General features: G+C 46.9%; 2 protein-coding genes across 4 annotated transcripts; both read right to left on the bottom strand.

Moving 5' to 3' along the window:
• Positions 1 to 42: 42 nt before the first annotated feature.
• Positions 43 to 10946, bottom strand: LOC120062289 (palmitoyltransferase ZDHHC5-B-like). Of its 3 annotated transcripts, none has more exons than XM_039012138.1 (12): positions 10844 to 10946; positions 7650 to 9006; positions 7442 to 7563; positions 7209 to 7366; positions 6818 to 6990; positions 5985 to 6087; positions 5299 to 5390; positions 4951 to 5083; positions 4738 to 4846; positions 4475 to 4581; positions 2964 to 3916; positions 43 to 2391 (listed from the first exon to the last, which is right to left on the bottom strand). In XM_039012138.1, the coding sequence occupies exons 2-12, from the start codon at positions 7796 to 7798 to the stop codon at positions 2286 to 2288; spliced, it is 2205 nt and encodes a 734-aa protein (XP_038868066.1). In that variant the 5' UTR covers positions 7799 to 9006; positions 10844 to 10946; the 3' UTR covers positions 43 to 2285. The 3 variants fall into 3 exon arrangements, with proteins under 3 accessions (XP_038868066.1, XP_038868068.1, XP_038868067.1); XM_039012140.1 differs by lacking the exon at positions 10844 to 10946 and adding an exon at positions 10332 to 10653; XM_039012139.1 differs by lacking the exon at positions 10844 to 10946 and adding an exon at positions 10337 to 10653.
• Positions 10947 to 11488: 542 nt separating this feature from the next.
• LOC120062008 (polyribonucleotide 5'-hydroxyl-kinase Clp1) lies at positions 11489 to 16133 on the bottom strand. Its single transcript, XM_039011807.1, has 6 exons — positions 16048 to 16133; positions 13679 to 13956; positions 13444 to 13551; positions 13225 to 13344; positions 12880 to 13017; positions 11489 to 12728 (listed from the first exon to the last, which is right to left on the bottom strand). Exons 2-6 carry the CDS (start codon positions 13952 to 13954, stop codon positions 12033 to 12035), a joined length of 1338 nt encoding a protein of 445 aa, XP_038867735.1. The 5' UTR covers positions 13955 to 13956; positions 16048 to 16133; the 3' UTR covers positions 11489 to 12032.
• Between the last annotated feature and the right edge of the window lie 1650 nt (positions 16134 to 17783).

Raw genomic sequence — 17783 nt, 5'->3', positions numbered from 1 at the left:
GCTCTTGGCTGATCTTTGATTGAAGACAGACACGTTTTTCCATCAGGTTGACCTTTTATTCTGAGAAAACACCTTAAACTCTTAAGGCCATTTTGGAAATGTCTTCTACATATTCATCAGAAATATTTGTGACACTCCATTCAGCATAGCCCACAACAATAGCAGCATTCTTATTTAATCACGTATATTCTGTTGTTCAAAGCCCCCTTCCCCACCAGGAGTAAGACTCTCTCTAGCCCTGTATGTTTGACTGCTTGTACTCATATCAACCAGGTGTGCATTTGACAAGGATATTCTCACACATACACACCGGGAGTGCATTCAACACACACAGAATCACATGCACACCTACTGTACACATGGCGAGGGGGGGGGTGGGGGTGCATACAAACACTGACTGTGGCCACACTGCTGTGTGATTGGTTGATCGTTTGTGTGCTTCAGAATTCCCTGAACATAAAACGTGCTACATTCAGCTAGCTTTGACATTCCAACTCTGTAGTGGGCTTGGATTAAACATACCACCTCCTTCTCCCAACCACACACTCCTGACACACAAACACATCTTTCTGTTTCTGACTGTGCCTTCCTAAACCTATACATGGGCAAAATGTTAACTGTACCATAAAGAGATTAAAAAAACAACAGAAAGCAGATAAGGAAATCAAGAGGCCAGAATGTCAACAAAACCAATACAAATATTAAATACAATAGTTGTAAGAAATACTTAAAAATATATTTTTTCAACGCTTTGTTTTACTACGAATGGTCTCAAGGCAAAAAAAAAGATCAAAACAGTCCTCAATTTCAAACCAACTCCGACATCTGTCGCCTCCTAGACACGTCATACATATATGAACAAAGAAAAGTTACTACAGAATACCTATATTTATATCACCCCCCAGAATTTGATTTGTTGGAATCTTCCAATTATATTAGAATCTAAGGACAAGGCACTATGATAGGGATGTGGTCTCTGGGTAGAAGTTACCCTTCTGGGAGTAGATTTAGAACCAGCTTACCCTCCCTTAGTGCCCTAACAATTAGGGGCAAAAGGCCTCAATGTGTAGGGGCAACTTCTTCCAACTCCTGGATATAGAGATTGGTTTGGAATTGTGTTCAGAACTCAAAGGGTTTTCCTGTCCGGTAAAATAAATATGCCCCCTCACACTCTTAACATGTTTGGCTGACCATCCTTAAAGTTTTTCTAGCACTGATTGACAAACAAAACATTTTGAACACCAAAATGACAGGCAAATCATTTAAAAGCTACGAAGAGAGAATTTGCATAATGTATCAATAATAAACATTTCTAGTGTACATTCCACAAAGAGGCTTGTACTGTATTTATGATTCGGAATAAACATTTTCTTTGTGGCTTTCAACATCCTCAGTGACAGGCCTCTTCCGCTGGCCGTCATATAGGATCACCAATCTTTTTGAATGAGAATTGCAGCGAGCTCTATGACTGGCTGATACAGCCATCAATCAAAACAAGCGATTAGTCTAACTCACATTCATAGTCATTCACAAACCCCAAAACGCTATCTCCAACATCTGAACAATTGACCCAATAATTCTTAAAGATTCTTTAGGCATTTATATAAAAAAACAATATAAAAAAAAAAAAGCTTTATAAAACTCAAATGAAACTGTGTTTGCAGGGGTTGAGGCATCATCTCTGCAGTCTGAATATTCTCTGCAGCCTAATTACATTAGTGACAACTGTGGAGTGGTGATCCATTGTGATTGGTCCATCCATTTGAATGGGACAGGAAGTCTTGAACCACTGAGCACCACAATTGGTCACCAGTCCATATGCGCCCTCTCAGGCTCCATACTGATTGGTTCAAATGCCCTCCTTTCCAGGATTATATTTTATCGTATAAATTCTCCATGTACTAACGTACCGAAATAAATAATCTTTGTATATATGCGTTAAAGAGTTTAGTACCCAGCTGTCATAACAGACTGCGGAGAGGTTGTCCCATTCCATTACTGGTCAACATTCAGAGTTTCACTTCAGTCGCCATTCGATCCAATATGAAAGATCGGCAGTAAAAAGATGGCCAGTGGCATTATAAAGATACTAAGGTCATTGAAGTACCAGTGAGCCAAACACTTCTGTTCCACTATCCACACCATATTGACCAAGAGCAGAGGATAGTCCTTTCATTGTGTGCGTGCATGTGAGTGAATAACCATCTCCAAGTCTCCTCAGAGTAAGAACATTGGAATCTGTCCAGTGGAACATTCTATCTTCGGCTGGGGCGGATGTCCGTCACTCAAACCGATATCTTATAGGTGGTCCCTCCAACGCCAGTCACCTTCTTCACCCCCCCCACTGGTTTGGATGTGCTGTGATTGGCCAAGCCTGGGCGACAGGTGGATCTGATTGGATAGCCGTTAGGAAAAGGGGGGGGTTAAGGATGTAGATAGGGGTGACAGAGGGAGGAGTGAGAAGAAGAGGTGAGTAGATCCGATTCAAAAATAGACTAATAGAACAGGATATATGATAAGGTTACAAGAGTAGAAAAATCATTGAAAAGGAGGAAAAAGGGCCCAGAAATAGACAGTGAGAAAACAGTAGCATGCTAAACTGCTCATGCTAACAAACACAACCACTCCTATTTCACACACATAAACACATACTTGCATGCCTCTATATCAAGTAGACAGCCTACAGATACAAACATCTATCCTACTACACAGTTATACCCGAGCATGGTTTTGATCAACTTTAAAAAGAGACTCCTCGTAGACAAACACACACACACACACACACACACACACACACACACACACACACACACACACACACACACAATCCAGCAGAAACACACTGACATCAAGAGGAGGAAAAGGAAGACTCACACAGATCAGGGAGGAAGAGGGCTCATATAGATCAATCAGGGAGGAAGAGGATGAAGAGTAGCAGGCTCATGGCTCAGATCTCTACTCACTGTTGAGCCTGGGTCACGCCGATTCCGCCCCCTCCCGACAAACTGCCGCCTCCCATTGGCCGAGCCTTGAGCTGGAGCCCTGCCTCCCCGGTGTAGGAGGGGGACTTCCCTAGGGAGCGGCCTCTGGGCGGGGGAGACACAGGGGGGTCCGGGGAACAGGCATGCGGGGAGGAGGGGGAGGGCTGTTCAGAGACGGGAGGAAGGGGGCGAATGGAGGAGGTGGCACGGAGGTGTGGGTGTCTTGAGTCCTGGTGGAGGAGGTGGTGCTGTGTCTCAGGGTGGGCAGCGTGTGGGGGATTCGGCGGGGGAGGGCTGACGGCGCGGAGGTATGCCCTGTTGGGGGAGGAGAAAGAGGCAGAGCCCTGGAGCAGCTGGCCCTCTCTCTGCTGGGCCATCTGTGCTGAGAGGAAGGGTGAGGTGTACCCCTGCAAGGGCACGTCCCTGACCCCGGGGGGCGGCGAGGAGGTAATCGCCGGGGGAAACGTTGCAGGGGCGTGGGGCTTCTGTGGGGACAACTCGTGAGCGGCCGACTCAAACTCAGGGCTCTCGGACGGCGTCAGCAGGCTGTCGTAGGACAGGCTGCCGTTCTGAGGTGTCTGATTGGCCAGGCTCTTGTAGCTGGTGTCGGTGGTGCCCTCTGATTGGAGCGTTCCCAGAGTATTATGGTGTGTGTGGGCAGAGCGCATGCTGGAGGAGTGAGAACCACCGGTGGACAGGACCAGAGAGGAGGGGTAGGAAGTGTACGACCGCCCCCCTAGGGAGTACCCGGAGATACCCCCCGCAACCACCCCACCCGTCCCACTGGACCCCCCGGGGCCCTCGCCCCTCTCCCCTCCACGTGCCGCAAAACCAATTACCGACCCCCCATCCAGGCTGCTGGGCTCAGACCGATAGCTGGGCTGGCGACTCGACTGGAGAATGGAGGGAGAGTCCAGACTGTCCCCACGAATCATCTGGAGTGCGAGAAAGAGACACAGAGACAGAGACAGAGGCAAGGAGAGCAGTAAGAGGTAGTGAAGGTAGAATGAAGAGAGGGAGGGAGGGTGGAAACCTATGTTACAAAAGGGATTACTTTGAGGAGACATTCCTCAACAGAAGACAACAGACGTTTCTACAGAACACAGTTTCTCCAGAGAGCCAGCAAGACGGAGGACTACTGGGGAATCACATGATCAAGACCACTAACCTCAACACCACAAGAACAAACACCTAAGAAGACATATGCATTGAAGTAGATGGAGTCACGAGCACAAACCATTTTCACAGACATTCACGGACACACACAGAGAGATGACACTAACAGACTTACTCATCAACCGATGACCAGAGCGATCAATTCAAAGTCAAAGAGAGGGGGATGGAGTTAAGCACAAAGGAAAGAAGGGACAGTACCTGAGAGAGGGGTCTGTCAGAAACCTCTGCTCGTCCCACCTGGATGCCCTAGGCTTAATCCTTCTACAGCTGATCTATCAACTGATTTGACCTTTTGTTTAACGTGTGTGTACGCGTACCTTGTTTGGGTGTGTCAGAGCTGTGTGGTTCCTCTGTGGGCTGCTATAGGCCGGCCGGTACATGTACATAGAGGGGGTGGACGGACCTTCAGACAGCAGGCTGCTTTCTGAGGGGGGGGGGAGGGGAAAAAAAAAAAAAAATATATATATATATATATATATATATATATATATATATATATAAAAACCAGTGTTACAAACTAGACAGCACGTCCGTGTGGGATACTTGAGCGAGTGTGTGTGCGCGTGCGTTCACTGCTCACCCTCGGTGTCTGCGCGGGGCAGGCCAGGGTAGCGGACCTCCGGTTTGGGAGGAGGTGGAGGCTCTGCATCTGCTGACTGGCTCTCCATCTGCTCTAAACTGCTCTTAGACTGACAGGGACAGGAAAGGGACAAGACTGTTCATATGACACAAATGAGAGCTGTATGTTAGATCTGTATGTTAGATCTGTGTGTGTGTGTGTGTGTGTGTATACCCGTGTGCTGTGGTGGTCGTTCTGGATGCCGTTGTCCAGGACTTTGGCCTCTAGCTGCGCCTCGGCGAGAGGAGGGCGGAGAAAGGGAGGCTGCACCTCCACTGTCTGCTTGCCCCGCCACCGCCCCACGTACCTGACAGATGGGAAAACACATGAATGACCCAGAAACCTTCCACTGAAATACAAACTTCATACTCCATTACACACACATATATATTGTTAGATATTTTACTTAGTTAACAACCATAACTCTTAAGCTACACTGAGTTGTCCCCTTAGGGGCTTGTTCAACCAGAAGCTGCAACAGCAGAGGAAAACAGGAGGAATGAAGGAGAGACCGTCGCTAACCTGGGAGCCTGAGAGCTACAGAGCACGTGCGAGACGTTCCTCAGACAGCCATTGGTGAAAGGGTTAACTCCGCCCCTAAACTTCCCTGTGACCTGAGAGCGAGAGAGACAGAGAGAGAGAGCGAGACAGAGAGAGAGAGCGAGACAGAGAGAGAGAGCGAGACAGAGAGAGAGAGCGAGACAGAGAGAGAGAGCGAGACAGAGAGAGAGAGAGAGAGCGAGACAGAGAGAGAGAGCGAGACAGAGAGAGCGCGAGAGAGCGAGACAGAGAGAGCGAGACAGAGAGAGAGAGCGCGAGACAGAGAGAGAGCGCGAGACAGAGAGAGAGAGCGCGAGACAGAGAGAGAGAGCGCGAGACAGAGAGAGAGAGCGCGAGACAGAGAGAGAGAGCGCGAGACAGAGAGAGAGAGCGCGAGACAGAGAGAGAGAGCGCGAGACAGAGAGAGAGAGCGCGAGACAGAGAGAGAGAGCGCGAGACAGAGAGAGAGAGCGCGAGACAGAGAGAGAGAGCGCGAGACAGAGAGAGAGAGCGCGAGACAGAGAGAGAGAGCGAGACAGAGAGAGAGAGAGCGAGACAGAGAGAGAGAGAGCGAGACAGAGAGAGAGAGCGAGACAGAGAATCTATTTTTAGATAATCTGGATCATGTCGGCCCTCTCAGAGGAGCACACCCAGATAGACAGACGTACCTGCTCGTTAGTGGTCCTACCCCGAGCTACCAGTACCATGTGGAAACCAGTAAGACCAGCTACCGGGATGAAGAACAGGCCAGCGGTACACATCGTAGCCATACTGGGAACACACAGTCAAGGACACAACCTAAATCAGCGCAACAACGAGACTGTGTGTGTGTCTATGGTCGTGTCTACACTTGACACTTAGATTGCGACTTCTGCGATCAGAATAGGAAGATCGCATTGAAAAGACGGGTTTAGACGCACAAAAGTGGCTTTGTGGTCTGATTGTGTTCAGATCTGTCTGACCACTTCAGGAGCTGATCAGGGAGGCGTTGTGTGTGGATTTCTCCTCAGTCTGGACACAATCAGGCTACCGAAAGCATATAGAGTGGGCGACGTCATCAGCGCTCCTCCCACAAGTCTCCAGAAAAATGTTGTTTTGGGACCGAGAGGCACCGCTTCATTATAACGTTGGAGGAAGTACGTTCCTAGCATGTGAGGAAGGTGTTTGCTGGACCCCTAAATGCTAGCCAGCTAGCTAATTAAAAAAAAATTTGGGCTAGACTTACGCTGATCTATTTTCAATCCCTTTAGCATTGCTTGCTAGCTACAGAGGTTAGCCGGCTAGTTAGCTACAGCCATCGGTTGCTGTTGCGTTATCATATTTAGCCTATTCCACCGTTTGTAGAATGCATAGTGGCATTTGAATATAGCGCGGGAAAAGGGAATCCGGACACACTTAAATGTAGGTGCATGACTAGTTCAGGACTCCATGATCAGAACTCCATGATCAGAATACTAAAGCTGCATGAACTGTCAAGTCTAGACACGGCCTATAAGGATACGTGACAGAGGAGTGAACACTGTCCAGCTGGTGCTGGTGCTGGAGGATGTACAGCAGGCCGAAGCCAAACACACCCATGATGTGGATCGTCAGGGACAACAGGAACAGGAAGAAGTGACGGTAGTTCCTGCGCCCGATACAGTTGTTCACCCAAGGGCAGTGGTGGTCAAAGTCCTGCCAGGTCACACACACACACACACACACACACACACATCCAACGGTCACAAAAGGGTCAAGAAATAAAACAACAAAAAATACCAATCAAATAACTGATGTTTTGCTGATATTTCTACTGCTGCCTCTGACAACTTGTTACAACACAGTTGTCACCTGTCATACCGCGTGTAATGTTAGCACGGTGGCAGTCTGGAGTAGTGTGGGTGTGTGTTTACCTCCACACAGTTGTCACACACAGAGCAGTGTGAGCAGCGGGGCGGTCTGTAGAAACGGCAGCTGGAACACCACTTCATCCGGACCTGAATGCCCTTAACCTCCACCGTTTTATAGAGCGGAGCGCGGAAATCATCCTCTTTATCCTCATCCTCTTCCGCTGTGAACACACACACACACTGAAACACTTTCTTTACACCTTAAGACAGGCATCTCTAACACACACTCTGCTTACCTCTGGGAAAGACCCCTGGGTCCATAAAGGTGGCCATGCAGAAGTTGGCGAGGGTGAAGAGGAAGACCACAGCGTTATAGATGGGAATGACAGAGGAGACATGCTCTGACAACCACGGAGACCTGGAGGGAGAGGGATGAGGTGAGAGATATTTTATATGGGATTCAGTGTGTGTGTGTGTGTGTGTGTGTGTGTGTGTGTCACTCACGTGAAGCAGAAGAAGAGCGTGGTGGAGCCGACCAGGAAAGTGGTTGCCGCGGAGACGGGAACGTAGCGACTGGGTCGGAACGGGCAGGGAGGAGAGAAGGCGGGGCCACCCACCTCCTCACCTAGTCCCCCACTACTGAACCCCGGCATCAGAGGGAGGGAGAGAGGAGGAGGGAGCGAGGTAGAAGAGGTATATCTAAAGAGAAGGATGTTGGAAAGGTCAGAGGGAAGACCTCAGTGTCCGTATGGGATAAGGGGGCATGATGGTAGATGGGAAGGGTCTTAGGTAGCAGAAATAGTATTATTACAGAAAGAGGCCATTTGGAAGAAACATCTTAAGGTAGCCAGATATTTGCACTTCAGCCACTAAAACATCTTAAACTAAAATACTTATTTTATAGTAAAGTCTACACCTTTGTTTGCATATGTGTAGATTTTTGCAGGTATATCTACAGCTAGCTATACATTTTATATCTTTTGAAAACAAAACTATACATTATACAAAAAGAATTGCAACTTTTATAAATATTTCTGTATGGCTTTCATGTAACCTTATTTGGTGCAACAATATACATAAATCAACCAAATCTTTCCTGCCTACTGCAACAAAGACCCACAAGGGCACACACAATTAACTGCTTTTACAAATACTTCCTGACCTGGTGAGACCACAAACCAACCATAACCCTCCACCAGGGATCAAAAACTACATCTATCACTACTATTTACAAACTCTCTTGTAAGGGAAATATTGGGGGGGGGGGGGGGGGGGGAGGAAATTAGGCAGTAGTAGCAGGACTGCCTGTAAAACAACAGAACAGGGGTGTCTAGCAGAGCAGTGACCATCCACTGAACTCTGGTCTTGTACAAGGTGTATCTAGGCACTGAGTGTGTTTGTGAGACAATGTGATTGTGTGAGACAGAGAAAAGTGTGACAGAATGCTTGCAAAGGAGGGAGTTCCAGGGTCTATATTCTGGGGAGGCAGCAGCAGCTGGGACAAAACAACAACAAAAAATGTAAACCTGCCCAGTAAAAATCCAAGCACCCAGTAAAAAATGCCTGAATACAAAAGCTCTCAAATGTTGTATACACTATTCAGTGCTCTGTCCGTCTAAGAGAGCGTTCATATCCACAGGTGAGATCAGTCTTGTTGGATCAACTTGATAAATTATCTGTTTTTCTAGCTGTTTGTTTTAGTCTTTGTAACAGTGCAGGTAAAACCCCTCCCATCTCTGAAACCACCGTAGACACGCCTCCTTTCCCATGATGCCACGCAGAAAGAGGAAGCCACTCAGACAACTGCAGGTCTTCTCAGTCCAGTGTTCGATCACACGGTTGTTGTCTATGACAGCACCTCCTGAAACATAGGGCATGTTACACAACTACTAGATTACATCAATAGCATTAACCAACACCACAAGCTTCAACCATTAGTAATTGCACACACAAAATCACTAACACGAATGCAGCCATGAACAACATATTGTTGCAAGGTGTGACAATAACATGTACTTTACATAGCTAGTTGTTGCACGCCACAGAAGTGTGTGTACGTTTAGGGAGTGGCAGGTCGTGTGTTGAAACCTGACAAATTTGTCAACTGTACTCCATCTTAATTTCCCAGTACTGACTAACGAGGTCAAAACGGGTATCTAAAAGCGTTTCTAGCGCTCTCTCACACGTATTCACAAATATACAACAGCACCCTCATCCACACCGTTAGAACACTGAAAACAGTTCTAAGGCAATGGTGGAACCTGAGCATTAGAACACACCTCTACTTCAACCTTCAACAACCTAGCTAGCTACTCAACACACCCCCATCTATGACAGAGGCGCACAAAAGAACATACCGGTACAATCAACAACACCTGACATTCAAATATTCTGTAGATAATATATTTAAAGCAAACACTACATATCTTATTAGCACCAAAACAACCCTAGCCTTCTCTACACGGACCGTGTCTGTGATAACAGGCTGCTGAATGTTGGACGTTGTGTGACCTACTGTTAGCAGACGACTAATCATCTCCATGCAGCGCACACATTAAATCCCCCTGATTTAAATGGCTGTTATAATCCTGAAATATCCCTGTTCAGCAGAGTAACGTTACCCTGCCTTTGCCACTGTCACGTTAGCTTCCAAACATTATGTCTGTTAGTGACGAGTCTGACAGCCAGCACTTCACTTCTATCAAGTCTGCTAACTCAAACTATAAAGTATCCGATTGCATGCTCCATCGTCGATGCTAAACAGAGCTAGTCAGCTAACCATGTTCTGCAGGAGATGCTAGGTATGTAGCTAGTTAGCGAGCATAGGCATTGTAATTGTGTCCCAATGAACATGTACGTTTATTTTACGCCTGCTGCGATGGGTTAGTGTACATGTGACAAAATTAAAAGACAAGAGGATAATTACTACGCATTCTGAGAGCTGTTGGGACTCGAAAGTTACGTGAAACTGTAACCCCCAGTTTTTTTTAAGTGACCTAGCCTAACGTTACTCCTTAGTCCAAGGACCTAATATGTTGTTAGGGCGAATTGGCTCGTGAAGCCAAAACAGCCAAATACTCCATCTAAACGTGAATCGATTCTCAATTGGGGTATGGTTCTAGAAACACAAATCCCTCTACTTTCATATCACATTAAAACAACTTCACAAATGCAAAATACACTTACTGTACCGGGTTAACAGTTGCAGCGGACAGTATTTTTCAGTGACATGTTTGTGGCGTTTGTCTTCCGTTTACACAGGTGTTCGGATTCCCAGATAACGTTAGCTGTCTGCGTAAACAAACACTAACATGGAAACATGGCCGTGTGGGAACCCAAACGCTATGAAGTTGTGTAACAATTTAACCTTTTGTTTGGAAAATATGTATCTTTGATGTTAAAGATTAGGTCATTATGCTTCCAAAATCGTACCGCAAGCGAATCGTTTTCATGTTCAGACCGAGTGTCGTTAAAAATACTCCCCCGCACAGAAGACGCCTTCTTCCAATGACTCGTTATGTGTAATGTAATAATGGAACAGAGTCCTGATCAAGGAATAAATGTTAGCTAACTAGCTAGCCAAACCAGGGCAAGTTTGTCGCGACGACCTGTGTTTGATCACCGCTTGAGACAGTAGAACTATAAACTATCAGTTACTTGAATATTGGGGAAAGCAGTTCACCAAAAACGGGGCATACCTGACATCCAGGGCTGATGTTTTAAAGTTCTTAATATTTGGGTGAGTTTCGAGTCCCGAGGCTAGTTAGCTACTAGCTAGGCAAATGGGGGAGTTATTTTACGCTGGCCCGTGTTGAACCGGGCAAAAGCCCATCACGGCATCCGGAGGAGCGCCCTTCTCAAATCGAACAGTAATTGAGCATGGTGCATCGTCCAGAAACATTATTTTCCATAAAGTAAATAGTTTTCATTTGGAAGACAGATTTAACAATCACTTTTGCATGTGAAACAGAATCCTAATAATTACTAAACGTCACTTTTGTTTGAGCCGACCCCCGTTGGACAGAGCGAGGCACCTGGCGCCAGCTCGGTTCCAAATCGAATGCAATCAACTTTCAGCCGGTGCAAAACACGCCATCACCTGCGCCCGGGCGAGATTAATCGAACCCCCTCAATGTTGGCACGCCGGAACTGCCCTCGCTCCTTTAGGTGGGACGTTTGTCCAATCAGTGATTGAGATTAGCGTCATTCCCACAAATCTCTTGGCCTTCGCGGGTGAGTCGGTATGTGTATGAGGGACAACATTTGAAAGCTTTCAACATGCCAGAGGTCGCTCAGGATAGTGGTCTGTTATCTAAAGCAGTTTACAGCTTCTGAACAAAGAGTCATATCTAAAACATTGCTTTTATTTAAAAATGTATTTTCACAATAAAAACAATCATACCAAACAGTCTTGTGTGGGAAAACAACTTGATAGAACTGATATAAAACCAAGACCAGTTTCTGTACATTGCAATTGATAAGTTGAAGTGAAAAAATATTTACAGCCGTTTTCCCTCCTCCCTCAGCTCGATTCCTCTCCACCCAACACTAAACCCCTCCCTCCTCTATTCAACACTCTCCACCCTACACTTGTGCTGTATTTCATCTCTCCCTTATCAGTTGAGTGTGAAACCAAATATTGACAGAACAGATACCGCTCTCCTAGTCTGGGTACCACTCTGTTTAGCTATCATTCCAACCCTTGTCATATGCCAAAGATAGATTTTTGGTACAAGGAGTGTAATGTCAGCTAAACAGAGCAACCAGGCTACTGCTCTGCTGCCCCAAACACTGTGCTACTGAAAAAAAACTCCTTGACAGAGCCATCAGATTTCAGAAATACTGCATCTCTCGCTCTTCCTCTTGCGTTTTCCCCGCTCTCCTCCTCTATTTGAGGTCGATAAAGCGAATGTCCATGATGAGCAGTGTGTGTCTGGGGAGGGGTCTTGGGGCGGGCGAGAGCACGGTCATCACCTGTCCCTGTGTGTCCACGTTAGTCACCACAATGAACCCACACACCGGGCTCTCCAGCAAGCCCCTGCGCACCCCACCAGCCACCTCCTCCCCCTCATCGGCACAGCTTACACTCAGTACGTGGTGCGTGAGGTCGCGACCTGGGGTCACAGGGACTAGCTTCAGCTGGGTATCGTCCTGCGACATCCCCAGAGGAAGGCACGAATCCGGGATGGACGGCGCTCCGATCTTGTAGATGCGCACGTCAGAAAAGCGCACGTCGAAGGCGTGAGGGTAGAACGAGACACCGCGGAAACCATAGAAGTACTCCCGGATCTTGTCGTCCCGAGCCTCACGCCGGCAGTCTTTGGAGCGCTCCACGACCCCTCCGGATTTGGGTAACAGCACGACTCGGACGAAATGCGGCAGGTCCCGCTTCAGCTCGTTGTAGAGCCTCTCCTGGTCCAGCACCAGAACCACATCGACCTCGAAGGCTGAGGCGCAGTGGACCAGGGCCTGGTAGCCAGAACCCTTCACCCACCCACAGGTGTTGATGATGCAGCCGCCCACACTGGCTTTCCTGTTCACCTCACAGCGCTGGGAAAACACCTCAGCCAGACATGATGTCAACTAGGAGGGAGGGAGAGAGAAAGAGAGGAATGGATGGGGAAGAAAGAGTGAGAAAGATTACATACACCAGGGGGAAAAAGTCCATTACAAAGTTATGGGTTCATATAACCTAATACCATAATCATAGAGGGTTATCTGAGTCATCTTTCACCTTGTTGTAGAGTTTGATGTTGGTTCCTGGAGTGGTGGAGCCAAAGTGGTAGACCAACGGAGCCTGTACTGAGTACCCCTCTTCCACGTCAGCGGGACGCTCAATACACAGCGCTGACATTGTGCCCGGGACTGACACCTGACACACACACAAGACAGGAAAGCGTCACGTCATCAACAGCACTAACCAGACACAGCCAGTCAACACCATCACAGAAGCATGATTCATTTCAATATTACATGCAATTATCCTTATTAGCGTAATAGCAGTGATAGTAGAGGGGAACAGTAGCAAAGAGACGATATGCACGCCTCCATCCACAGAGACAACATATTCATGTCTCACCCCACTCTGGCCCACATCGAGCTCCACCAGTGTAGGCCTCCTGCCCAGTCTGACAGCGTAGCTCAGCAACAGCCTGCACACCGTCGACTTCCCCACGTCTGTAGGCCCCACCACCATCACCTGTGGGACAACGTTGAAGCAACGATTACACAACAAGCGAAAACACACACACTGACCAAGGGCCACTTCTCACAAACAGACACACAGCCGAACACAGACCCGTGGGCCCCTTTCGTTGTCTCTCTCCGCCTGTCGTCTCATCTGTTCCAGTGCGGCGTGGGTGTTCAGGTAGAGCAGCATGGGTGTGTCCTTTGATACGTATGCCACCTAGAAGAGAGCGAGATCGACACATTTCTGCATCCGTCACTCCTAGCAGTTGCAGATACCAAGGCAGACGTTTCAGCCATGCACATATCCCCCTCCATCCATCGGTTACTCCTCCACAGCCTCTCACCTCTGTCTTCCCTGAGAGAGAAACACTGCAGCCCTGCCAGGTGAACACAGCGATCTTGGAGCCCGGTGGGAACGTGTACTTCTTGTTGCGGTTGAGCTCCGAACCAAAGACTTCGGCCAATCCCGTGAGCAGCTCCAGCTGCACCTTCTCCCCAGCCTCCACCTCGAACCGCAGCTCTGTCTCTTTCTCCAGGTCGAACCTCGTCCCCCCCCCACCAGCGCCCGCCCCGGCCCCCGCAGCCTCCTCACCAGTCTTCTCTGGGCCCTCAGTCGCCATGGCTGTACAGAGACAAAGGTTCGATTTAGCCTCAACAGCACTGATACTTCACTGACATGGCTGCTTCATCTCTGCCATGTGATAAGTTGACGCTGGATAGGATTTATAACGTGACTGATCATTAGATGCTGCAATGTCAGATTTCAGTGGTGCTCTCTCATAAGTCATGACAGGATATGAACATCCCTGGAATGACTTATGATAGCACAAGCACACTATAGTGCAGAGTCCTCTATTTCAGTGTGGAACAGTATGCCGCTAATCACGGTACCAAAACAGCATGATACTTATGATACCAACATTTTAGAGTACCGTTTCATATCATACCACCAAATTTGTCGGCCCTGCCGATCTTAAGGAGCTGCTGACGCCTGTTATAACATGTTTATAAAGTCAGCTTTATTCATATATTCAGTTGAATTGAAGCAACAGCCACTAGTATGCACGGTCCAATAGTATCCACATCACTTTCATGCGCATATCAGGTGGCAGCTGTAATCAGCTAGCCGCATTCCCCTACCAACCCTCACCCACCTGCTTCTCCCCGTCCGCTCTTCCTGCACATCCATCATTTATAAATATAATTTAGCCTTAATGGCGAGCGGGGCTGCAGACCCTGATAAGTCTTGTGTTGTTATATTTGTACATGTGTTACAGTGGAGCAGAGCTAGCAAAGTTGATACATTGTATCATTTCAAGTGTTATAAGTACACTGTCATGCAACCTCTGAGTGCCAGAGAGGGGAAATTGAGCACAGCTTCACCACAGGCATGCTTGCAGCTTTGCAGCAGAGAAAACCGCTTGTCTCTAGCCTAAACGTAAAAAAATATACGACCCATATTAGATACATTTTCTCTCCATCAGGAATTGCACTCGTTTTATATAATTTCACAAACCATGTCACGGTCCGCTAATTATTGGTTTGATAATGTTGTTCAGTCATGTTACATAGCTAGCTAACCACCTTTTAACTTCACAGTAGGTCTAGGCAACTGAGATTTTTTATTTAACTAAGCAAGTCTTATGAACAAATTATTATTACAATGACGACCCACCCCGACCAAGCCCTAACACGGCCGGTTGTGATAGAGCCTGGAATCGAACCAGGGTCTGTAGTGACACCTCTAGCACTGAGATGCAGTGCCTTAGACGGCTTCGCCACTGATTGGCACAGGAAGAAAGAAAAAGGGCATGCTACTCATGAAATGTGCTTCAAAGGTAAAGATTCATATAGGCCGAATGAAAACCTAAGCTAAATAAAAAATAGATTTTTGGTGCTGCTTAATTTGTTTGATGCCTAACGTTTCAAAAGTTGAGAGCAGTGTGTGTTTGTGGTAGAGAGGAGAGTGTGTGTGTTAACTGAAGAGTAAAGGTTTTATGCAGTGTTTTCCCTTACTGCCACAATGACACGCAGATCATTATGCATGTAAAGTTATATTCCTTCCTTCCTCCCATTCCTCCAGCCAAATCACAGGTAGGCCTATACAAATATGAGCAAATCAGCCATTCTGTGCAGTATTCTATAATTACACTATTCAGTGTAAAGTTAAATTCACCATGTTTTATTGAGTAGAAGTGCGACTTTCAGTGACAGGTTTCTGCGTAGCACATAAGCAGAACATCTGAAACCCGGAACAAGCGTCCGGGGGACGGGGCGAACAGGACAATAGGCCACTGACATTTCCCCCCCATCGTTTCGTTAGTACAAATGTGGTATCGTGACAACACTACAAGGCTCTGGTATAGGCAAAAGCAGAACAGTAACGCGTGCCAATCATTTACAACACTTAACATAAATTACATGTTGAAAAGCTACAACTAAGTTGATCAAGAGGGGTGTTTCTTTCTACCTTTATATATGAACAACTTGAAACGGCTAGGTACAAAAAAAGTGAGCGTCTGTATAAAGTCCAATATCATGCGAGAAGTAAATAACAATGCTAGCTAATGTTAGCATGCAGGCCAGCTATCCGGCAATGCCTGGCTAGAACGGTACCAGTGAAAACCTGCTGAATGCATAGAACTGAGATATATATATTTATTTTTTATTTTTAGATAATCGTTTGTGCCAAAATACTACATTTGCTACTTACAGGATAAGTGATTGGTCCTAAATTCGTTTTCAAAGCGTCCTCCACCTCACCGGAAGACCAACCATAGAACCATAGTCTGACAGACGTCATTCGTCTTAGAACCAATCAGCGTCTGTGATTGTGTGACTCGTTGACGCATTTTTTAAAAAAAGTATGAAATCCGGTTGATTAAAAAAAAAAAAAAAAAACTTTATTTAACCAGGTAGGCTAGTTGAGAACAAGTTCTCATTTGCAACTGCGACCTGGCCAAGATAAAGCATAGCAATTCGACACATACAACAACACAGAGTTACACATGGAATAAACAAAACAAAGAAGAAAAAACAAGTCTATATACAGTGAGTGCAAATGAGGTAAGATAAGGGAGTTAAGGCAATAAATAGGCCATGGCAGTGAAGTAATTACAATATAGCAATTAAACACTTGAATGGTAGATGTGCAAAAGATGAATGTGCAAGTAGAGATACTGGGGTGCAAAGGAGCAAGATAAATAAATAAATACAGTATGGGGATGAGGTAGATAGATGGGCTGTTTACAGATGGGCTATGCACAGGTGCAGTGATCTGTGAGCTGCTCTGACAGCTGGTGCTTAAAGCTAGTGAGGGAGATATGAGTCTCCAGCTTCAGTGATTTTTGCAGTTCGTTCCAGTCATTGGAAGCAGAGAACTGGAAGGAAAGGCGACCAAAGGAGGAATTGGCTTTGGGGGTGACCAGTGAGATATACCTGCTGGAGCGCGTGCTACGAGTGGGTGCTGCTATGGTGACCAGTGAGCTGAGATAAGGCGGGGCTTTACCTAGCAGAGACTTGTAGATGACCTGTAGCCAGTGGGTTTGGCGACGAGTATGAAGCGAGGGCCAACCAACGAGAGCGTATAGGTCGCAGTGGTGGGTAGTGTATGGGGCTTTGGTGACAAAACGGATGGCACTGTGATAGACTGCATCCAATTTGTTGAGTAGAGTGTTGGAGGCTATTTTATAAATGCCATCGCACTCACAGCATGAGTGAAGGATGCTTTGTTGCGAAATAGAAAGCCGATTCTAGATTTAATTTTGGATTGGAGATGCTTAATGTGAGTCTGGAAGGAGAGTTTACAGTCTAACCAGACACCTAGGTATTTATAGTTGTCCACATATTCTAAGTCAGAGCCGTCCAGAGTAGTGATGCTGGACGGGCGGGCAGGTGCGGGCAGTGATCAATTGAATAGCATGCATTTAGTTTTACTTGCATTTAAGAGCAGTTGGAGGCCACGGAAGGAGAGTTGTATGGCATTGAAGCTCGTCTGGAGGTTAGTTAACACAGTGTCCAAAGAGGGGCCAGAAGTATACAGAATGGTGCAGTCTGCGTAGAGGTGGATCAGAGAATCACCAGCAGCAAGAGCGACATCATTGATCTATACAGGGAAGAGAGTCGGCCCGAGAATTGAACCCTGTGGCACCCCCATAGAGACTGCCAGAGGTCCGTACAACAGGCCCTCCGATTTGACACACTGAACTCTGTCTGAGAAGTAGTTGGTGAACCAGGCGAGGCAGTCATTTGAGAAACCAAGGCTGTTGAGTCTGCCGATAAGAATGTGGTGATTGACAGAGTCGAAAGCCTTGGCCAGTTCGATGAATACGGCTGCACAGTAATGTCTCTTATCGATGGCGGTTATGATGTCATTTAGGACCTTGAGCGTGGCTGAGGTGCACCCATGACCAGCTCTGAAACCAGATTGCATAGCGGAGAAGGTACGGT

The sequence above is a fragment of the Salvelinus namaycush genome, chromosome 17 (genome assembly GCF_016432855.1).
Source record: "Salvelinus namaycush isolate Seneca chromosome 17, SaNama_1.0, whole genome shotgun sequence".
Classification (NCBI taxonomy): Eukaryota; Metazoa; Chordata; class Actinopteri; order Salmoniformes; family Salmonidae; genus Salvelinus; species Salvelinus namaycush.
Note: the sequence above shows the minus strand (reverse complement) of the source record. Positions and strands in the feature narration are given on the sequence as shown.